The sequence below is a fragment of the Sprattus sprattus genome (genome assembly GCF_963457725.1).
Source record: "Sprattus sprattus genome assembly, chromosome: 11".
In the NCBI taxonomy this organism is placed as follows: Eukaryota; Metazoa; Chordata; class Actinopteri; order Clupeiformes; family Clupeidae; genus Sprattus; species Sprattus sprattus.
The window spans coordinates 23,890,055-23,913,415 of NC_137909.1; the positions used below are offsets into that span (position 1 = coordinate 23,890,055).

At 43.1% G+C, this 23,361-nt stretch overlaps 3 protein-coding genes across 6 annotated transcripts; 2 read left to right on the forward strand and 1 right to left on the reverse strand.

The window, feature by feature from the left end:
* Positions 1–1,074: 1,074 nt before the first annotated feature.
* Positions 1,075–9,296, forward strand: LOC308372837 (retinol dehydrogenase 11; the record flags this gene model as incomplete). Its single annotated transcript, XM_080848168.1, has 6 exons — positions 1,075–1,237; positions 2,341–2,580; positions 3,715–3,804; positions 4,131–4,319; positions 5,930–6,039; positions 9,117–9,296. 6 exons carry the CDS (start codon positions 1,075–1,077, stop codon positions 9,294–9,296), a joined length of 972 nt encoding a protein of 323 aa, XP_080704294.1.
* A 1,447-nt stretch (positions 9,297–10,743) lies between these two features.
* mlnl (motilin-like) lies at positions 10,744–15,913 on the reverse strand. Of its 4 annotated transcripts, XM_080847651.1 has the most exons (7): positions 15,854–15,871; positions 13,461–13,614; positions 12,810–13,003; positions 12,190–12,320; positions 11,252–11,353; positions 11,014–11,104; positions 10,779–10,909 (listed from the first exon to the last, which is right to left on the reverse strand). In XM_080847651.1, exons 4-7 carry the CDS (start codon positions 12,301–12,303, stop codon positions 10,887–10,889), a joined length of 330 nt encoding a protein of 109 aa, XP_080703777.1. In that variant the 5' UTR covers positions 12,304–12,320; positions 12,810–13,003; positions 13,461–13,614; positions 15,854–15,871; the 3' UTR covers positions 10,779–10,886. The 4 variants fall into 4 exon arrangements, with proteins under 4 accessions (XP_080703779.1, XP_080703777.1, XP_080703778.1 ...); XM_080847653.1 differs by lacking the exon at positions 13,461–13,614 and having other exon boundaries at positions 10,744–10,863; positions 15,854–15,913; XM_080847652.1 differs by lacking the exon at positions 13,461–13,614 and having other exon boundaries at positions 11,252–11,350; positions 15,854–15,913.
* On the forward strand, positions 14,975–22,814 carry nop56 (NOP56 ribonucleoprotein homolog). Its single transcript, XM_080847649.1, has 12 exons — positions 14,975–15,051; positions 16,038–16,127; positions 16,234–16,348; positions 16,884–17,048; positions 17,410–17,608; positions 19,032–19,219; positions 19,491–19,642; positions 20,067–20,167; positions 20,771–20,919; positions 21,184–21,305; positions 21,576–21,737; positions 22,075–22,814. Exons 1-12 carry the CDS (start codon positions 15,049–15,051, stop codon positions 22,432–22,434), a joined length of 1,806 nt encoding a protein of 601 aa, XP_080703775.1. The 5' UTR covers positions 14,975–15,048; the 3' UTR covers positions 22,435–22,814.
* Positions 22,815–23,361: the final 547 nt, after the last annotated feature.

A 23,361-nucleotide genomic window follows, 5' to 3' on the forward strand; every position in this document is an offset into this window, starting at 1 on the left:
ATTATAAGATTTTCAAGGGGGGACAATCATTGTGGCACACATGTTTTGGATAAAAAAATATATATATATATTTTTAAAGGTAAGCAAGTACAATATGTAGTGAAGTGTAGGTAAACTAACATAAAAATGGAAAATACTCAAGTAAGACCTCGGTGAAGTTGCAGTTCGACATTCGCCTGACATTCACCACATAGCTGTCTCTGTCTCATTTAAAGTTGCATAAACTACTTGCACACTGTTCACCTGCCTTGTTCTCAGTTGTGAAATTATAAATAGTAGGCTATTCGAACATGTCACGCATAGACATGAAAGTCATGTCAAATAAAGAAATTGACCATTTTGAGTATTTATGGTCAGTATTATTTCATAATGAAATTGAAATTGTTTACAGATGATAGCAATTCGTTTCATTTCATAGTAATTCAAGGACTTGGGCAATGGATGTCTATACCCTGTATGACGTAATTTGGCCAAAACATTAGACTACAAGCCTACGGAGCCCCTCAGACGTGAAGTGCTTCATATTTTGCTTCGAAGCCTTGGTATCAAGGGTAACACCGCTACTTATAGCCAATTTCTAAAATCGTTCGCGTCTGGTCTTGGGTAGGCAACACATCCTCTATATAGAAACCACGTTCACTCATGCCACACCGTTAATGTCTAGCTTACATTTAGCAGACTCAGCAGCTTTATACAAAACCAATTCCATTCATATATGCAATGTGCCGGCCCTTGAACATGCACAAGAAGACAGCTTTGGAGCACCTACGGTAAACTGTAACGCAACTTGTCAGTTTGAGTTTCAGTACTGTGACTTTCAGAAAATAATAAGAATTTAGGCATCCTCAGGGACTCCACACATTTTAGATCCGATGAATATGCGATATTAGCTTCGTTTACTTACGTTACCACTTGGTGGAGTGTTTGAGGGAAACCCCGCAGACAGCGTCAGTCACTGTGCTGGAGCAGGACTTTACCCCTTATTGAACGCCGTTGTCACTTCAACTTTTGTGTTTTCTCTCCTCGGTCCTATACGGTCGTGTATGACGTTTTACTTTCTCACAACTTGTGAGAATGACTTTGGAATTGAGGGACATCGTGTATAACCCGGTGTGGGTGATCTCCACAGTCATCCTGGGGCTGGTGGTACGATCTCAACGGAGGGGCTCGTGGGACCCACGCGCGTGTAAAGTGGAGCTCAAGGGGAAAACTGCCATTGTCACCGGCGCCAATACAGGTGAACTTCTGCAGTTTAAATAACCCAGTGCAGTTGTTATAAATTGTATGCAGCACTGAAAAAATCTTTCTTGTGCTCCGTGATTATACCAATTTGTGACTGACTGGATGATGTTCCCTATAGCTTAAACATTAATTTCATGATGTGCAAGATCGTCGTGGTCAATGTAGCCTAAATGAGATCGTGTAGCCTGTTTCATGTGGTGAGTTTACAGGGGCTTTGTGTTGCAGATATGTGCAGTGCACTTTTTTTTCTCTGTCTTCTTTGGCTGATACAGTGGAAAGGGTTCCACAGTCCTGAGACTCAGATGTATTCCAGATGTGCCCATTCCCTCTCTGGTGACTGCGAGATTTATGTTACTCCATGCTCTTAAGTAGGCACGAATGGTTCCAGATACACTTCTGACCAGTGGTGTAGTCCAGGGTATACGAAGGTATACGGAGTATACCAACTTACTTTTCAGTCAGCATCGAGTATACCCAAAACAGGGCGTGTATCCTGTGTTGTATCTAGGCTGCTTTAAAAAATTGCAAAATTAAGAGTAGGCTATACCCACTTCTCCAGGGAGCACTACTGCTTCTGACTGGGACTCCAGATAACTAGTGCACCCCAGAGTTGCATAACATTTAATTATTTCACTGTGGAACTATGTGTCTGTTTGTAGTCAGAGACAGCTGGAGAATGTGGCCTCGCAGTAGTTTAACAGATGCCTGCATTGACTATGCGAATTTGACCAGCACAGGGAGTGGATTATATCCCTTGTTAAAGACGTTAAGGATTTTTTGAAAGATTATAGGGACCATGCATGTTTAAATGGTCATCTGTAATAAAGATGTTTCTCAGGTTTAAAAAACAAGTGTAGGCACTAGGCAGTATGCCATATGTGTGGATATGTGCAGTGTCACTGGCCATGACCTGCTTTCTCATACCATGTTTCTGTTACTGTTATGTACACAAATGCTGGCAACGACCTTGACCTTGGGAAATCTGTGTTGACCACTCACTCTGTCTGGTCTCTCTTTCAACCTCAGTCTCCGTCTGTTTCTCTCCTTATCATTTATCATTTTGCTCTGCTGTTTTGCTACCCCCGCTCCATTACCTAGGCATTGGGAAGTTCATCGCCCTGGACTTTGCACGGCGGGGCGCACGTGTGATCCTAGCTTGCCGCAGCGAAGCTCGAGGGAACGCCGCCGTGCGAGAGGTCCGGGAGCTGAGCGGGAACGCGGACGTACACCTGCGCCTGGTGGATGTGTCCTCGCTGGAGTCCGTGCGGGAGTTTGCCGCCAACATTCTACGGGAGGAGAAAGAGCTCCACATCCTGGTGAACAATGCTGGAGCCTCAGGTACTGTCTCTGCAGGCAGCATCTGATCATGCAAAATAAGACAGAAATATGTATGAATCCTTTCAGTACTATTTAGGTGCTAGTTGGGTATTTGGTTGAGTGGGCGCGGGGGGGGGCAGAGAACTGTTACAGCTAGGCTACGTTGTCTCGGGATAACAGTTTTTACAATAATACAATAATAATAATGAATTTAATTTTGTTCTTTACTAAGACGAAACAAATGAAACAAGGAAGACAAAAACAAGAAAAAACACAAGCTTCTTTTTGTTTGTGATTTGTGATGATTTATTATGTGTGGCTTGACTGTTGGGCCTTGGTCTATGGCCAGACAAACACAGTTAAAGTTGTAGCAGATGGGAAGCTGAAGATGGACTGGTGATGTTGTACCTGTTGTAAAAGGGCAACCCCTGCTGTTTTAACAGGGTGCTAGGTAGGCTACAGGTACAACTGAGAGAGCATCATGTCTGTATGGGTTACAAACACACAACTCATGCAGGTGAAATAATTGGTTAATTGCTCCACCTGCGGTAGCTTGTCGTAGTGTGCAGCTCTCCTCTGGCAATGTAGAAACTGCACAAAGGAGTTTTTTTCCCCACTGGAATCCTGTAGGCACAGACCACAAGTTAACCAACAGAAGTTTCCTGTACACACTGGCTTGTCTTTGCTGGGTGATGGCAAAACGACCGCAGAGACATCATTTGTACATTGAAGCATCAACAGGCTTAGAAGATTCATATGCTGTAATTACAGACTATAGTTGTAGACTCCTATTAAAGTCATAGGCCGTTAGACCGTTCATTCTAGAAATACACCACAGCAAACCCAAGCAGCTCACCATCAAAGAGCAGAGGCTGAAATTACTGGATGTTGACGAATTAAATAAAAATGATTTTCTGGGACCGGTTGGGGTCTGGTGAGATGCAGAAACGGGAAGGGTTGGATTACAAGGAAGGAAAAGGCGTGGCAATTGTTTTTCTGAGGACATGTTTTGATATTACTGAAGAATATTTGTGTAGTTATAAATAGGAACTGACATCTGGACTCAAATGTTTTTTTGTCCAAGCATATAGGTTTGTTATATTGATTCTTTATGGGTGGGTGTGTGTGTGTGTGTGTGTGTGTTTATTCATGCAGGGTTGCCTAGAGGCATTACAGCTGATGGGCTCGAGGTTTCCTTCGCAACAAATCACGTAGGACCATTTCTCCTAACCAGCCTTCTAGTGGGTGAGTCCTCACACACACCCCACACCGTCTTGGAATGTGTCCCAGTTCCCCAGAATCCAATTGTTTATGTTAACTGAAATAGCAAACGTTTCCTGGGTGACGCAACTACTTCAGGTTCAGCACCACTGCAGACCACCCCTCAGGCACTCCTCGTAACACAAGCATACACCCTCACAGATTTGTCTTCAAAACAACATAATGTGCTTCAATTAGTGGTGGATAATGTTTAGCTATGCTGCATGTGCTGCGTGTGTAAGTGAATGATCACAGTAAGAACATAACCAAATTTGTGTCTGTGTGTGTGTGTGTGTGTGTGTGTGTCTCAGACCGTCTGAAGAGCTCCGCTCCAGCCCGCATCATCAATGTGTCATCTGTCAACCACTGGCGGGGGGAAGTGGACTTCTCTCATTTCCACGGCAACAATCTTGTCTACCGTATGGACGAAGTGTACAACCACACCAAGCTGCACAATGTCCTCTGGACTAACGAACTTGCCAGACGGCTTAAGGGCACAGGTATCCATCAACCTGCATTTCACCACACCAACCTCTCATAAACCTCAACCGTGGACAGCGGCGTAATAACGACTTAACGGGCCCGAGTGCAAACCAGCCATCGCAGGCCCCTTACCGTCGTATCGTCAGGTGAAACTAATGATGTTGCGACTTTGCGAGGCACCGGCAAATGTACTTACGATGTACAATACACATTAAGGGTTGCTACAATATGTTGTCATGAAAACACCAATGAACACAGTATTTCATCGATCAAACTGATTTTGGAGAATCAGGAGATGATGAGCTGTTTGGAAAGGCAAAAGTTTTGTCTGGCCACTATTACAGGGACATTGCGCCCACGTTTCCAGCGCAACTCCTATAGTTCACGCCCTGCTTTTTAAGCAGCGATTTCTCAGCAGTCATGAGTGCACACCTCGCCGAATGCTGATGTAACCGAGTGGTTTTCAACAATCTGAGTTTTTGCTATCTGTTGCACCCATGAGAAATCGCTGCTTTAAAAGCAGGGCGTGAACTATAGGAGTTGCGCTGGAAACGTGGGCGCAATGTCCCTGTCATAGTGGTCAGACAAAAGTGGGGCCCCTTTCGCCACGGGCCCCAGTGCAGCTGCACACCCTGCACTCCTTATAGTTACGCCACCAACCCCTCCTTGAGTTTTATGAGCTATCTTGAAGTCCACTCGCTGCAAACATTTAAATCTTAGTAAGATGAAATATATAAAATCAAGGCAATACATGCTTGTTTTTTGTCTGCCAAGATATTTCTTCTTATAAGGTATTTCACTTGCTTCAAGCGTTTCAGTCCTTAATTATCTTAATAAGATATTATAACTTATTACTGAGATTGTATTACTGGTTCTGAGCAAGTTAATGCTTGAAACTAGTTTGATCACCACTGACAAGTACAAAACTGCTTTGTCGAAGTCAGAATCAAGACAAATGTACTTGATTTACTTGTTTTTACACTAGTTTTAATGTATATTTGGGTTCTTTTATAAAAAAAATACTTGGTAAGTCAAATGTTCCTGTTCTGTTGGCAGATTTGCTTACTATAAGTAATATATCACCCATTTTATTACTTTTTTTCTCTTTATTAAAAGCTGGATTTTTGCAGTGCTGAGTAGATAGAAATTGAGGTCCTGGCCACACAAGGTTACTTGTTTCAGATGTGACTCACAGAGGCAGAAGATGTCTTTAGTCAAGCTAATGTCATTAGGACTGACTATCTTGACCCAAGAGTCATTGCACAATGCCAATATCATGAGGTTTCTGACAGCTCTGCATTTCCAGTTACTCATACAATTTCTGGGGTGTGCCTAACATTACACAAGGGTGGAAAAGAGCTAATCTGTATTAATGCAATTGTGAGCAAGATAAAACCATGGCTCTTGGCTAACAGTTTAGCTCTTTGTACTGTCTCTATGTATGTGCGGCGTGGCACATACATTACCTTACATGTGCATTTGTGTAAGCTTCTAATAAATAATAATAATAATTCATTTTATTTTTAAAGCACTTTTCATTCAAAGGAATCTCAGAGTGCCTATGTGTATTAAAGTGTGTGTGTGCTGTGTCTGTGTGTTTGTGGTTGTGTTTGTTGGTGTTTGTCAGATGTGACCGCGAACTCTCTGCACCCGGGAGTAGTGATGACAGAAGTGATGCGGCATTATAGCTGGGTGGTGCAATTCATCTTCAAACTGGTTGGATTTTTCTTCTTCAAGGTAAACCACAACATTTGCCCTGCTGACTGTCAAGCAAGGTTCTTGCCTATCAGTATCAATCTAAGACTAATTCTAGTAGCTGGTAATTCACTGAACTTGAACTCAGACACACAAAGACCACCACTTAACCAAGAATGCCTGATTTTTATTGCTGACAGATGGCATTTCTGACTGGAAGCCAGGTTTGTATTCCTGTGAACTCTGAGTGAAGTACTGACCCAGGGCCTGATTTACTAACATTAAACATCTGCGGTCGCACATTAACGCACGGTGCTTTTGCGCATTTTCCGTGGTATTTATCAAACCAGATCCGCGCTGGGCACTCTGTGCTTACTCCGCCCTTTAGGGCCTGATTTACTAACATTGCGACCGCAGCTTAATCTGCGCCTTTGCCAGGCGCACATTAATGCACAGTGTTTCCCCGCATTTTCCGTGGTATTTATCAAACCAGATCCGCGCTGGGCAATCATTATTTAGCACACCGTTAAAAGACGGGAGAAATCGCCTGCAAGTTACTGCCACCATGGAGATTCGAGGAAGAAAAAACTAAGGTTGAGCGAAGAGGAGATAGATATATTGAACTGAACCTGATTCAATGTGCACGCGATATATTGTTGTTCTGCCCGCCATCACCTACAGCTAGATGTTTAAAAGAACACGATTATAAAGAATATGCTATTGGTGGTATTAATGCATAAACTGTCTATTATAACAATATAGCTGTGTACATGGCGAGATTAATAAATTCTACAAGTGACATGGGTTCACTACAATATATCCGGAAGATAAAACTGTCATGGACAGATCCAGGGTATTTGGCTACCACGTTAGTAATGGTCATGTTGGCATCACATATGACCTGGACATTCATTGAATATGTGTGCTTTCTGTTTCGGTAAATGTGTTTGTGGATTGAAGGTGGGACTGTTTGCATGTGGGTGCAATCAATGGCTCCAATTACGTTCGGAAAGTTTAATTTCAGCTATCGTAGTGGGGAAATGTATATTGACCAGTGCGCCGTAGCAATGCGTTGAGTACCTGGGTGAATATTTGACTGTGTGAAGGCTGAGATATAACAACTGCAGATGCTATAAGTGTTTGGAATTATCTGGAGGCCAATATTTGCGAGTTTAACAACTGATGGAATGGAATGTGATCGCCGGGTGGAGGGTTCGATGTGGTCTCTGATCTGGTCCAGTAATTGAAGTATTGCGTGGCTGGTTAACCTGTACCGTCTAATGATTTGTGGTTCGCTTAACTGAAAAAGTGTTATATGAGTTATAAAATTCTTTCTGTGCGCTGTCTCTGTCTTCTTTCTTGGCCTTAATCTTATAACTGCTGCCATATCAACGTTTTCAGACTCAATGGAAATGCGCTTCCTGGTTAAGACGTGCTTTTATGAGGCGGAGAATTAGCCCGCAAATTAGAGACGCGAGCTCGCCAGGCAGTTTTAGTAAATACCACGCAATACATCATTAGGCGCACTTAACTTCTCTCCTCCCATATATTTGCGCTTCACGCCCATGTTTCCACCCACGTTTCCGTGCCCTCCCATCTGTTTGGGGTTCACACCCACAAAGCGTTAATATGCGCCTCTACTCAAATGCGCCTACTTTGTAAATACCATTTTATGTTTACGACCGCTATTTTACGCCTGAAATGGGCTCAAACCTGTTAGTAAATCAGGCCCTCAGTGTCCTGAGCCTTTTGCCCAAAAAGCAAAAAGGGCAAAGTTAAAGGCCTGTCAAAGATGACACTATTATAGCCTCAGAGGACCCAAATGTTTAGTCTATTCTGCAGAATGCCTGATATATCATTATCCTTTTATATATATATATATATATATATATATATATATACACACACATATATAGGTCTATATACCATATAAACTCCTCAAAAAAAGTTTGGAAACGTTATTTCGGTTGATTATTTCTCCCCTTTAATAATACCAATTGTGGTATTGTGTTTTATATCGTTGGAAAGTCTGATTACCTTTACAACGAGGTGCAACTTGTAAAAATCCCCTGCAATATTTGTTCTGTTGGTATTCACTCTCGTTTTGAGTTGCTTGGTGGATTGTATCATTGCACTCTCCAGCAGTAATTAGGAAAAAACAACACATATTGGCCGTTTTTACACTTTATTAATTTTACACTGTCAGGGACCTCAGTTGCCTGTGGAAGATCCATACGCAGCCACAACAGCTTGGCACCTCCTCCTCATGCTGGTCACCAGCCTGGTGACACACTGCAGTGGGATGGCATCCCATTCCTCAACCAGGATTTGTTGCAAGTCAGCCAACATGGATGCGTTGGTCACTCTGGCATGTACAGCACGCCCAAGCTGATCCCACAAGCATTCTATTGGGTTGAGGTCTGGACTCACGGCAGGCCATCCCATCCTCTACACTCCCAAATTCTGGAGGTACTCTGTGATGATCCTGTCTCTATGGGGGCGAGGGTTGTCATCCTGGAGGATGGAGTTAGGTCCCAGATTCTGGAGATATGGGATCGCCACTGGCTCCAGCTCCATCTTGCCTGTAAATCTCTGGAAGAAAGCCTACGGTTCCTCAGGGAAGAACCGGTCTTCTTTGGGTGTTGTCTTCCTGGGACGGCCACTCTCCGGTCTGTCTTTGACTTCACCAGCCTCACGGAACTTGGTCCTAAATTTTGGAAATGGTACCAGGGCTCACACACCTGTGACTGGCATACACCTGCCAGCACTTGAAGCTCAAAATGAGAGTGAATACCAACCACATTTTTTTGGGTCACTACCCACATGATTAGCTGTGTTGCTCATTCCACGAATGCACGATCCTTACACAAGTTGTACCTCGTTGTAAAGGTGACTAATCAGGCTTTCCAACGATATACAATACAATACCAATTGGTATTATTAAAGGGGAGAAATTATCGACCGAAATAACGTTTCTGAACGTTTTTTGAGGAGTTTATATAAAATTACCTTATGAAATGCTTGAAACATGCTTAAAAAGTAGTAAAAGAAATGAGCATATTAACATTGTGTGTGTGTGTGTGTGTGTGTGTGTGTGTGTGTGTGTGTGTGTGTGTCAGACTTCTGAAGAAGGGGCCGTAAGTACCATCTATTGTGCTGTAGCTGAGGAGACGGAGGGGATCTCTGGGAAGTACTTTGACAGCGACTGCTCCCTGGTGAAGCCCTCGCCGACCGCCCGCGACCCCGCCATTGCCCTCAAGAGCTTTGAGTTTTGCGAGAGACTGACCTCCAAACTTTAACCTGCACAGACACCCTGTCTTCATCTTATCAGTCAGGCCCCGGCACCTATACTCTGTTTTTATAAACCCGAGGTCCCCTATTCAGTTATGTTTCATAGTTCAGCTGCCATGAGGTGGATGTGTATGTGCCTTCATTTCAGAGCAGCATTTGTTCTTGTTTTTGATCTTGATAACTGATTTTCTGGTTAAACCTGTCTGATAAGGTAGCAGTGATAAAGATTGGGGAGAATGCATCAGCTCGGTACACTGTTCAACCATGTCGCTTAAAAGCACGTACTGACCAACAATACCAACACCAGCAAGGTCAAATTCCTTTACTTTCCAGTCCAACACTATGCCATTATTCCATATAAATAATACAACACAAACAGCACATATAGGGGTGTCTCTGAACTAATGTTACCTGCCCCATTTTATCAGAAACACTACTACATTTGATATAAAAATGTGTCATGTTGTACATCTTACTATCAAATATACACCAACAGAAGTTATGTCTCATTTATGATTCGCAACCAGGTTTGTTTTACAATAAAGCTGCTGTTTCTGATCTAATAGAGTCTTTATTTTTACCCTTTAATGCCAATATTTCTAATCAATCATTTCCACTTGAAAGATGAAATATGGTCTCTCCCTTACTTCTAAGACTGAACGAGCTCTCCTTATGTGATCTTCAAGATAAATGTGCACACCGACCTGTAGTAGCAAGTGTACAATATCCTCTGGATGTCTATGCATGTCTTGGATGTGTCTTTTTTATGTTTGGTGAGGTAACCGAGGTATTTTATATATTTATATATATGGTTAACTTATGAACTCATGTTCTACTTACTGTATGTATCCATCAACAGAAACATTCTGTTGGTCAGCAGTACAAGAAGGCATGTAACAGCTCACTAACTCCAAGAAGGCACAGTGGTCAAATTCAGTGTCTGTGTTATCTCTCTTTCACATACTGTGAGTGGCAGATCTCTCTTTCACACACTGATAACATGGCAACATCCTCTACGTATCTGGCTCTCTGCCATGCCATGGCCTGTAAACTCTTACAATCTTAAGCGTAACCCTTCAGCTGTTCTGTGTTGAACATTGTATTAAAATATAACTTGATAATTAAAGAAATAATTTTTTAAAGAAAAATCCTGTTTTATATCTGATGGGGCCAAGATCATTTAGAGCACGTTCATGATGCAACATTTAAAACACTGAAGGGTTCATAGTTCAAATCATGGGCTTATCGTTAGTTATTCAAAAGGTTTGGAAATCAATTTCAACCATCAGTAAAGGAAAATGGAATTTTTCACAACGGAAAAGAAAGGAAGGAACCCATTTCACGGTGAGCAAAGACAGAAGACAGTTCTGTGTAACAGCGCCATCCAGTGGCAGCCTTAAGCCATGCGTGTAAAGTTAAAACATAAAATGAAATGACATGAGGCGGTGCTGAAATGATAACTTAGCTTTATTTATCCATTTTCACAGGACATAAAATGAGCTCATGATGGATGGACGGTGATGTCTATCAGCAGCAGTCTGCAGATAATTGGGAAACAGCTCTCTCCTCAAGCGGCTGCCCAGAGAAGCATAGACAGGTCACAAGAACGCTCTCTCTCTCTCTGCATGCGTGTTTGTGGTAAGTAAGAAGTAAGTAGGTAAGTTTATGGCAGGCAGGTAAGCATACTAAGTTTAAAGTCAAGTTGTGAAATGTCAAGGGTCTTACCTCCAGTTTCCAGCACATCCTTTATGATATCCTCTGTTACATGATCCAGCTGTTCGCCAGTCAGTCTGATAGAGATCTCAACCTTCGTCCCCTGCAGACACAACAGTGAATTACTTAAGTTTGACTCTCTCTTTCTCTCTCTCTCTCTCTCTCTCTCTCTCTCTCTATCTCTCTCTCTCTCTCTCTCTCTCTATCTATCCATCCATCTCTCTATCTCTCCACCCACACACACACTTACCTGGGCCTCGGGCTCCTCCTGTGGTTCTGGCTGAACTGATGTATCCTCAGGTGTGCCATCCTCTGAACGAGCCCCCAGCTCTTTTTGCTTTGCTAGAGTCTTCTTACATAGCCAACGAGCAGAGACCAACACAAACATGACCAATCAGAACACAGCAACATGTCCAATCAGCAAACAGTAAGAGTTAGTGATCAGCCTTCCACAGTGCCATGCATAGGGGATATCGGAGTTAGATAAAGCAGCTGTGGAGAGCTATCCATCATCCTACCACAGGGTGGAGCCACCACATATTCTACGTGGGTAGCATTAGAATCATTAGAATCATGATTCTACATACTTCCATTCACAGGAACAACACAAATCAAACGGAAATGTGTCCAAGGCCAACACAGAGTGGAGAGATGTATTTCTATGGGAAGTATGATATATGTGGTGTGATTGGTGTGATGTATGGACAGTTATGCACTATGCCATCACACAGCAGACGTTCCTGTCGTCCTGGTAATCAAGACCTTTCTACTCTACCTCAGGGGAAAGTGAAGACCCATACTTTGCATATGCAATGCATATTCGAATAGCATATAGACATCTATCTGACTGTAGACAATTGTCAAGATGCCTTCTTGTCATCTTATTTGCATACAATGCAATTTGGAGTGCTGCTACTGTTGGTGCCACAAGGGACAACATATAACACAACAACAATACAATAAGCTAAAAAAAAGATAAAGAGTACAACAAAGTGCAGTGGTATAGAGTACAAGTACTTCCCCTGAGGTACGTTGCAAATAAATAGAGAAACACTATTGTCTTTTACACATGAATAAGGTGACTGAGATGGCATAAGTGACTTTACCACTGAGACATAAACCTAAGAGCTAAACCCTTCCCTTCTCCATCCTCCCTGCACCTCCTATGCGGTTGGTCCGCTGCCTTACCTGCATGGTCCTCATCTGATTGGGGCTGAAGAAGGTGACGTGTCCCTCTGCCTGTTCGGCCAGCAGGACCACGACACACAGCAGCAGCAGGCATCCCAGCATAGCACCGCGCATCTTTACTCTTTCTGTAGCTACACGGACACACACACACACACACACACACACACACACACACACACAAGCACGAACCAAAACACAAACAAATGATTACACGTCTATAAATGAAAATAAAGAAAGAAAATAAATATAGACCCAGAAACATATTCAACCCACGGGGTACGTTCACAAATGGTAACACTTTTTCAACCTAATTTTTATAAATGACAAGTTTCAGAAGATATACAGCGTGAACAAGAGAATAAATACGAGTTAGAGAGGCAGGGACAAGAGATAGAGACAGTACATGAGATTCTCACGACTCAGAGACAGGAAGACGGTGACATGAGCTAAAACACATGCTTGACAACAGAGGTCAATCTACTGCCAACCAGAAGACACACAGAAATGGGGGGAAAAAAACACAAGAATAAAATGGTAAAGAAGACAATGAGTGATAGAGAGAGGACGGAGGAGAAATGGTGTCCGAAAGGAGTGGGAAGAGGGGAGAAATCCATTCTCACCTGCTGTAAGCGTGCACTGTAAACTTGATTAGTCTTCGGGCGTCGAGCTCTGTGATGTCTAAGCACGTTAGTGAGTCTATGGCTCTGGGCAGCGTCTCCTTGGATTTATAGGGCCAGAGGCAGAGTCCTCATGGCAGTCTGGAGCAGTCCGTCTCTGACGTCGGCACTTCCAGAGCTCCGCGCGGCCCTCTTTTCTGCTCATAGAAACAGACACATTCCAGGAATTTAGTCTTTTGGGTTATTGCCCCTTGTGTTATTTTCTAGAATGAGATAAGACATTTAAGTCACGGAAGGTGATTTGACACGTTCCCTGTTCCCTGATTAAAGTAGGTTTTTCGGGACATTCTGTAAGAGTTGTTTTGAGTTCACTGGAAAGATTTCATGAGGAATACTAAATATGTGAAATACAGTGTTAACATGATGGTAGTTCTTCAGAAATACAATTGGTGCCTACTGTGAATTATAACAACATTTTGATGTTTTGTTTTGTTTTTTATTTCATTTTTGTCTTCTTGCATCAAATGTGTGCAGCTGCTACATTCAATGTCATCCCACTTGGGCAATGCTAATGAGAATAAATGAAGTCAGTCTGAATGGCGACCAGAACTTGAACAGATGTGTGTGAGAGTAGTGAACGGTCCATGAACTGACCTTGAACAGTTGTGTGTGAGTAGTGCACAGTACTGTGAGTAGTGCGCAGTAGTGCACAGTAGTGCACACTTCTTTCACTGTGTAAGCTTTGCAAAACAGGGAGAAGGAGGCTGTCTCGTTGCAGTTAGTGTCATCCTGGAGACATGCTTACAATCTAAACAAAAACAGAACAAGATAGATGTGCTGGCCCCGCCTAATGTTTTCAGATATCAATATGTGAGAGGTGCAAGACTGTTCAGTCATCAGCTTACACATATTTATGCCATTATCAAAAAGGATGGCAAGCATTTGATTTCTTGATCCAGCACAGGTGTTGAAAGAGAGAGAGGGGTGTTTGTGTGTGTGTGAGTGTGTGTGTGTAAGGGTTTGAGAACCTCGTTGACACTGTTTTTCCATACTCAAATCAAACACAGAAACGGACTGTGTGTTCTGAATGTGTGTGTGCATGCTGAGAGGTATGTGTTTGTAAACTTAGAATGTGCCCCCATAAATTGCATCCTCTCGTCTCACACCCTGACAACAAAGATGTTTACAACATCACACAGGATATGTTTTACATCATGCTCTTTTCAAAGCACTAATGCATTTCTTGGTACAAGCTATCTCGGGCAGGTCTCATGCATATGCTCCTGTCATAACACTTCAGATATATCCTGTACTGGAGTGTGTGGATACCGTTCGGCTCAAAATGGTGGCTGGGAGGCCAGGGAGTGGACAAGTTATTGCAGCATCATACACATGATCAAACACCAGTTGTTTGCTGTGCATTTAACCACTCTGAGGTATTCCGTAGGGCAGGGGTCTCAAACTCAGGCCCTCCAAGCATTTTTATTCGACCCGTAAAGTTCCATTAATTAAAAAAAATTGGCCCCCCAATGACCAGACTGGACGCTCATCGGCCCCCGGATAATTTGAGTTTGAGACCCCTGCCGTAGGGCTTCCCTCTTAAATCCAACGCTTGCATTTTTCTGGAAAACTGCAAAATAGGCAACATGTGTGAGGACTGAGGTGTATCATGTACACAAACGTGGCTAGGCATTGTATCCTATAATATTACATTTCATTCAATTCACTTTGGAGGCTAAAAAAGTTTAAGCACAAAACTTTGCGCTAAAAGAGCATACTGAAAGTATTATAATAATATTGGCCTGAAACAGACTGTGTTTGTTGCTCACCAGTCTTTGTTTTTAAAATGAGTAAAAGTAAAGAATTTGTGCTGTATGCGTTTTAGAAGATCAGTTAGGAGAAAATGGGAATTCAAAGTTAAAAATAATTATAAAACCAGCATAGATGGGTTTCTCACTGTACAGTCAAATCATGTAGTTTATAGCTCATTCCAGGGTGCGCTTACACCTTAATCGTCTTTTCTGTGGTGAAGGAGTTTTGCAGGGTTTCCCTCCATAGTCTTTACTGCTAAAACCTGCACAACCACTACCAGAAGAGGGCAGTCAAAAACCTCTCGCGAGAACACGTCAGGGGCCGTTATTTAAGTCGTGTGTCTGCGCGCACTCACTCTCACGGTAGTCTTTCCTGTACAAGTCATCGTCTGGCGAACACACTGTGGTGTGTCGCACAAGATTCTCCAATAATGGTAAGAGTATTCGTTTGTGCGTAAATGACTTATTCTGTCATTAGTTGAACGATCGGTGGCTAACAAATTTAAATGCCTTTATGAGGAAGTGGGAAGTCATCCCAAAATCACAGTGGGCAGAATAGATTTCTTGCAACAAATCTCATAACGTTAGACCACATTGCGAACTTTTAGTGGCTAGCCTATTACGCAGCACATCACTCCATTAGCAGCCTTTACTCTTTACACTTCTGAATGTAGGTAATTAACTTCAAACTTAATGTAAATGTGACTGGTTATAAGTATATTAATCACAATTGTTTGTACTACACAAAAGACAAGAATTTGGTGTCAGGGAGCACAGTTAGCTGTGCATGATAGCTAGCGAACCAGCAAGTAGCATACTTAGGCCTCAATTTAATGGCATTTAGTCTCCGGGTAGGATTTCACCTAGGCGCATTTAAAGAACCACACTTGTATTTTTATGCTTACCGATTAGTTCTGTCTTTTCAGTATATTCAAATGTATGTTTTACAGTAAACGAGGTACAGACAATTGTTTTGCGTGCCAGATTGTCCGACACACGTGGTCTTTTCGACATGCACATGCATTTCCAATGCTATCCTGGGGTAATGCTAACTTGGGTAAATAGCTAGCGTAGCCAAGAACTTGTGTACCTTAGATTTAGCCGACCGATTAACACATGCGCGCCTGGTCAATCCTTAGGATTACGTATATTGATCACAAGTAAAATGCTATCGGTAAATGATTATTACTTTGACGTATTTGATTGTATAGTAGACACGAGACCGCTAGTACTTACCACGTGGTGCGACGGTAACCTAACCTCGGCTGCCGAATGGCAGCTGGCTTAAGGTTGACACGTGTAAGTTAAATGAGGTCAAGATAGCTTTCTTGAGATTATAGTCATGTCAACATTTTTTTTTTTTAGTCAATAGGCAGCTACTGAGTTAAGCAACTCAAGTAACCAACCATCTTTTCCACAGGTGCTGTTGCACGTGCTTTTCGAACATGCGGCGGGTTATGCGCTGTTTGCCGTCAAAGAGGTCGAGGAAATTGGAATGTTGCTACCTCAAGTAAGTGTGAGGTGTTGTAGTGATGGTTTATTCGTTTATCTTGTTTTTGCTATATTATACATGTTTTGCATTCGGGTTATATTTATGATTTGAACCCCTGTTTCAGGTGGAGGAAAGCGTCCTGAACATTGGCAAGTTCAACAATGTAGTGAAGCTAGCTGCATTCTTCCCTTTCAAGTCTGCGCAGGCTGCTCTGGAGAACATAAATGCTGTTTCTGAAGGTTGGTCCTTTTCTTGTTGCGGTAACCGTGAACTGGGCTACTTAGTCCACTTAAACTGAACTGGGAAGTTTGATATAGATTGGTGCTGAAGTAATGATGTTTCTATATCTGTCAATCCCCTGAAAAACCATGTTGACAACTTCCATCACAACTGAACTTCAGCAGCCCAAATAATTGACCATGTTCATAGCAACAGTAAGATGTTAAAGCCAAAGTTAGTCCTGTTACAAGAATGCTTTAACTGAACTTTCAAGTATTTATGGAAAATGGCCTACATATTACAAATCAATTCAGACTATAAAATGGTATGCAAAAGTCAGGGATAAGCAATACATGACTTCTGTGTAAATGCTAATATTTCTAAAGGGATGAAGGAACTTTACCAGACAGTGTACGTATAAAGTACCATACAATCATGTAAAAGTGCCTTGGTGGTTAGGCTTTGTGCTCTGTGTCAGCACTACGGCTTTATATATTTATTTTAATATATTTGAAATGCATTAACTAATCAGTGAATTTTTGTTCTGTCTGTTAGGAGTTGTGCATGCAGACCTGAGGCTCTTTCTGGAGACAAATCTGCCCTCTAGTGGTAAAAACAAGACAGTGCTGGGTGTCTCAGATGCCAAAATAGGTGCTGCCCTTCAGGAGGAGCTAAAGCTCTCCATTCAGACTGGCGGTGTGGTGGCTGAGATCGCCAGAGGTGAGTCTTTTCAGCACACACCATCTTGTGTTTGTGGTTTTCGTCAGGGTAAGCCTGTTCTGTTGTGATGTAAAATCAAATGCACTGACCACTGATGCTTTATACTGAAAAACTGAACAGACAGGCTCAACACAGCTATACAAAAACAAAGCTGGACTGACTTTCATACATGACTGAAATAGAAAATATAAATTTTTGAAATCAGTAAATATACAGGATGGCATTTAATGCAGTGTTTGGTTACTGAACACAGCCCACGTCTGCCTTGAAGCCTCCCACAATTTATATGAGCCAATTACCATGTTATGTAGTGTTTCATTCTTGGCAGTGTTTGTAAAGGATCCTACTCCTGTTCCTGCAGGTGTGCGTCTGCACTTCCACGCGCTGGTGCGTGGCCTGACCGGGGAGGCAGCCTCCAAAGCCCAGCTGGGTCTGGGCCACAGCTACTCCCGAGCCAAGGTCAAGTTCAATGTGAACAGAGTCGACAACATGATCATCCAGTCCATTGCTCTGCTAGACCAGCTGGACAAGGACATCAACCTCTTCTCCATGCGCGTGCGGTAGGCTGGCTCGCCATGTGTGCTCCCTTGTGTGTCTTGTGTTGTCAGATTTACAAATGAAGGGAATGCTCCTGCTGTGTATATAGTCTCAATGACTTGTAAAGTGAAGTCACTGTAAGCGATGGATGTGGCATTTAAGCTAGCTGGCTTTGCATTCTTGAAGGCCATTAAAGAATAATTGCACATTCTACATGTCTGAAGGGAATCGCAATAGATTCAAAAGCCAATGGGTTCCCCAAGTTGCCAATATAATTTAAGGTAATCTGAAATTGGCAAGGAATGTGAACATCGCTTACAGTGGCTTCAAGTTAAAAAAAAAAAGTGTCCTTAGGAGTTTCCTTCTTTTGAACCTTTGCAGTGTTGCTGTGGGACCAGTCAGTTCAGGCCTTCTCCCTCTCCCATGCATGTGTGTGGGTCATATGGGCCTAGATGCATCTCTAACACAACTGTGTGCCCAATTTAACTTCTACTCCGAAAAGTAGTTTTGGGGTTATTTTATTTTTTATTAACACTAACTCTAAAACTTAAAAGCTTGGGTGTGTCTGCTTGCGTTGTGTGCGGTGTGTGGTGCTGCTAACAGTTCATTTGGCTCGACCTCATTTGGATGAAAACGGCATCCAACCCAGGTGGTGTGTTACTATTTCTGAACTCTAAATCGTTTGCCTTGCCCAGCACATGCACCTGATTTGGCTCAAAGAAGCCTAATCAGCTGTGTCTGGAAAGGAACAAATATTCGGTTCTAATTCGGTCCCAGTATACCGGAGTGACCCTAGAAGGAACCTCAGGTTTCTCAGGACTGATTTATGATCAGGTACAGTAAAAGTCAAAAGTTTGGACATTTTTTGAGAAGTTTTTTTCTTTACTTTTAATATTTTCTACATGGTAGATAACACCATGTTCCATATATGTTTTGTAGTTTCAATTTCTTCAGAATTAATCTACAATGTAGAAAAATAATAAAAGGAAAGAAAAACATTTAAAGGGGTGTCCAAACATTTGACTGGTACTGTATGGTCACCCCTCTGATGGCTGGTGACACTGATCCCAGGTCAGCTCTGCTCCTCGCGTGATTGAGGGCAACCCCTGGAGTTGAGTGCTGTTTTTCGAGCCAAGTGAATGCTGTGCAGCGCCCCCTGTAGACCTCCCAGTGCTTACCACAGCCAGAGCCATATCTAGCCTTGACTGTACAGAAAAAGGAGGGACATCAAAGTCCCGCCCCAGGTGCTCTTGAGTCCAATCCCTGTGGGCAAATTGCAACCTGAGGGGGAGACACGCCTACACAGACTGGTTCTGCAATGACCTTCCAGTTTGTGGTGTTTGGAGTGCTAACCTGGGATATCCCCACGAATTTGGTGCCCACTACCTAAGATTTGGCTGCTTGTGCCTCACAAAAATGTTCTCTTGCTTTCCATCGGTCGGGTAGTGAGTGGTATGGCTACCACTTCCCAGAGCTGGTGAAGATCGTGGCTGACAACTCCACATACTGCCGTGTGGCCAAGCTGATCGGGAACCGTAAGGAACTGAGCGAGGAGAACCTGGAAGCCCTAGAGGAGGTTGTGATGGACAGCGCCAAGGCTCAAGCCATCCTGGATGCGTCCCGAAGCTCCATGGGTAAGGGAACGCGCACACACACACACACACACACACACACACACACACACACACACACACACACACACACATGCAGGTTGGAGTTTGGTGCTGAAGTAATGATGTTTCTATATCTGTCAATCCCCTGAAAACCCATGTTGACAACTTCCATCACAACTGAACTTCAGCGACTCCAAGAAAGCTACCATGTTCATAGGTCCACAGTAGGATGTCAAGCTGCCATGTTTGGTTGAGAAACGTTTATGAACTTACCTATTCTGTTTTTCTCCAGGTATGGATATCTCCCCTATTGATCTGATCAACATTGAGAGTTTCTCCGGTCGGGTCGTATCCCTGAATGCCTACCGACTGGAGCTCCAAGAGTACCTGCGGTCCAAAATGACCCAGGTTGCTCCCAACTTGGCTGCTCTCATTGGTGAAGTGGTGAGTCGCTCTCTGGATGAGTTTTCTGTTTGTCCCAGTAAAAGGGTTCGAGTACATGTTGGGTACGGTGTCTCAGGCAAACCAGTCATGATGTTTCAAATATCTGTCAATCCACTGAAAATATTGATTTTCAGTGGATTGACAGATATTTGAATCATGAATATGAATATATATGTTACAAGAATATGATATACCCTAAAAGGTATATAGTTTGTCGCTGAAGTAATGATGTTTCTATATCTGTCAATCCCCTGAAAACCCATGTTGACAACTTCCATCACAACTGAACTTCAGCAGCCCATAGAAAGTTTCCAATAAACTGAACTGCTGAGACACCCTGTATTCACATTAATCTTGTCATTTTTTTCCTAAGATCAAAGCTGCTGTATTTTTGCGTGTCTAACTCCTCTGTCCGTCCTCGCAGGTTGGTGCGCGTCTCATCTCTCATGCTGGCAGTCTGACTAACCTGGCCAAGTACCCGGCTTCTACGGTGCAGATCCTGGGCGCAGAGAAGGCCCTGTTCAGGTACTGGGGCATCCCTTCCCTGCGGGGTAACACGGTAGTCACGGTGATGGCAGGGCGGGGGGCGGTTGCGAGACGGGTGATTGGCCAAAGGGACTCTGTTCCTGCAGCCTAAGTGATCCCTCTCCCATACTTCACCGCACACCCTCCCCAGTCTGAGAGACTACCCAAGGCCTTCTGAGGTATATACTCAGACATGTTTTACCAGATAGGATGGATAGATAGAGGGGATATAGGAATGCAAGACTTGAAGCCAAAGGTAGTCACATGTTAGAAGAATATAATATGCCCTAAAAGGGATATAGTTTGGCGGTGAAGTAATGATGTTTCTATATCTGTCAATCCCCTGAAAACCCATGTTGACAACTTCCATCACAACTGAACTTCAGCAGCCCAAAAAAGTTACTGCCATGTTGGATTTAAGACTTGAGTAGTTAGTCCTATGTTACAAGAATGTTTAACTGAACTTGCTAGTATTTATACACATGTGTATAGTGGGAACCTTCCTGTGCAGCTATGTAGCTAAGGCTGTTATCTGTAGCATAGTACTGTGTGTGTGTGTGTGCGTGCATCACCCCTCTAACCTTTGTGCTCAATAACCTGTAGAGCCCTGAAGACAAAAGGAAACACGCCCAAATATGGTCTGATCTTCCACTCTACTTTCATTGGCCGGGCCGCTGCCAAGAACAAGGGCCGCATCTCCCGTTACCTTGCCAACAAGTGCACAATCGCTTCTCGTATCGACTGCTTCTCTGGTGAGCATTTAAAACAGGCGTTTCAATGGAGTCACTAAATCTGGCTGCCACTAATCTGCATTAAACAATGAAGTGAGGAATTGCACCCACTGTAAACCACTTTGCTATGATGTCTATTTTTCGTCAACAGCATGTCACCCCTCGGGAGTGCGTGATGATAATTTTAAACTGAGCAAAACAGTTTGTCAATGGGTGGAGCACTCATGTCTGCTTCCAAATATGCTTGAGGCTAACTTCTCTTTCCTCTCTTCTTGACTCACTCAGAGGTGCCAACCTGCGTGTTTGGTGATAAGCTGAGGGACCAGGTGGAGGAGAGGCTTGTGTTTTATGAAACTGGCGAAGCACCCCGCAAGAACGTGGATGTCATGAAGGAGGCCATGAAAGAGGTTTGTGCATTTTGGGAATGAAGGCACTAAGGGGAGGTTATCATCCCTCAGTTCAAGACCAAATACTCTTTAGCTACAGCTTCAGCTGGGTCAGAGTGCAGTGAGTTAAAGTGATGACCATTCGATCCTGATATAACCGTGAGGGTTCAAACTGATTTAATGAGTCTGATTGCTGTATCCCATGTGCTGGGAGCTGTTGAAAGATCTACAGCTTGGGGACCCAGAGTTTTTTAACACGTGACACTTTTTTTTTTTCTTCTCCTTGTCAAGGCTGGAGATGTTGCAGCAGAGGTCAAGAAGAAGCTGGACAAGAAAGAGAAGAAACGCCTGAAAAAGAAAAGGAAGTCGGAGGCGCTCTCCACAGGCGAGGGAGAGGAGGAGGAAGGGGTGACGCCCAAGAAGGCCAAGTCCAATGGAGATGCATCATCTCAGGTGAGTGGTTGTGCTTGTTGTTGTGAACTCGTATGAGTGCATGGCTAGACATGGGACTGGACCCTCTACAGTGGTTTTCTCCCTTAAATGCCGTGCCAAAGAAAACCTTCTCCGAACCATTGACAAACCCCATCCAGTGGGTTTGCTCGCTGAAGTGAGTAGGACAGATGTTAATATTGTGTCCAACTAGTAACCAGTTGGCCCAAAGCTCAGACAGTGAGTTTGAATTCTACCCTGTTTGAAACCCACTATCTGAGATTTCTTGAGATGACTGAGCAATGCAGGGGAACACTCAGGCCAGTTTTGTTAAAGTGTTGAATGCCCATTACTTTAACAGGAAAATGGAGACGCCGAGGTTGAGGTGACATCTGCCAAGAAGAAGAAAAAGAAGAAGCAGGAGGAGGAGGCAGCTGCTCCTGAAGTCAAGGAGGAGGCGATGGAGGAGGAAGCAGGCAATGGCGTAGAAACGACCACTCCGTCGAAGAAGAAGAAAAAGAAGAAGCAGGAGGAAGAAGCTGCTGAAGTCAAGGAGGAGGTTAAGGAGGAGGACGGAGCTGTTTCCGAGAACGGAGTTGAGGCGACTCCGTCTAAGAAAAAGAAGAAAAAGGTGAAGGAGGAGCCAGCAGAAGAGACTCCAGAACCCGTATCAGAAAAGAAGAAAAAGAAAAAGGCCAAGAAAGAAACGGATGACGAGTAAATTATTTCAAACCTCCAGTGTGGGGGGAAATGGACAATTTATTTTTTGTAGTATTGTACAGCTTTAATTTGTATTTTATCCCGTCATGGGTTCCCAGATTGTCCTTGCTGGTGAGCAAGGAGGGAATGACCCCGTCTTGATTTGGCCTTGAAAGGCCATGGTATATCTACAAAGCTTTTTTGTTTTTTAAACCCTTGTATATAATGTGTCAGTTTGTCTCCATGCACCTTCTGCTGATAGATTCCAGTTCAGCTGTGTGCCTTTGAGTCTAAATGATGTTCCATCAGGCCATTTAGTCACCAGTGCTTGAATTATATTTGGTGGCTAAGTGTGTAAACTGTAAATGTAAAACCAAATTAAACCATGTGGATTTTGCAGAACATGCATCTGATATAATCTTTCAATAGGCTTGTACATAACTCAGTTATTTGCTTTTCATTTTCCTTTGCCTGGCAGCCCCATGCCCAATACCGTCCTTTACAGTTTGCTATTTAGAACAAGAGGAAAAGGCTAGCGTAGCTATGTTGGTTATTGGACAGTGTCAAACATTGGTCATTCTGTTAAACCATCAAACTGCTGAGTTTAATTACGGATTAACAATCTTTAACTTCAGTTTAATAATTGATTAACGCAAACGTTTGCCAAAAACTCACACCGTCCAATAATTAAAAGTTACGATGTGTGGATATTTTAATTTTTTTTTACCATTTCCATCTAGCTATATGTAAGCACAACATGGGTGTAAGTTTTCCTGTATGCATTTCACACAAAACAAGATTTGGCATACCTTGCTGAATAATGCTCAGCACGTTTTGAAGGCCCTCCCCATGTTGTGCTGGTCCTGAAGGAATGATGTATGTTACCTTAAATGACTGCAAGTGCTAATCTGCGTAAACCAAGAAACCCACACTAAATCCTCTAACAGAT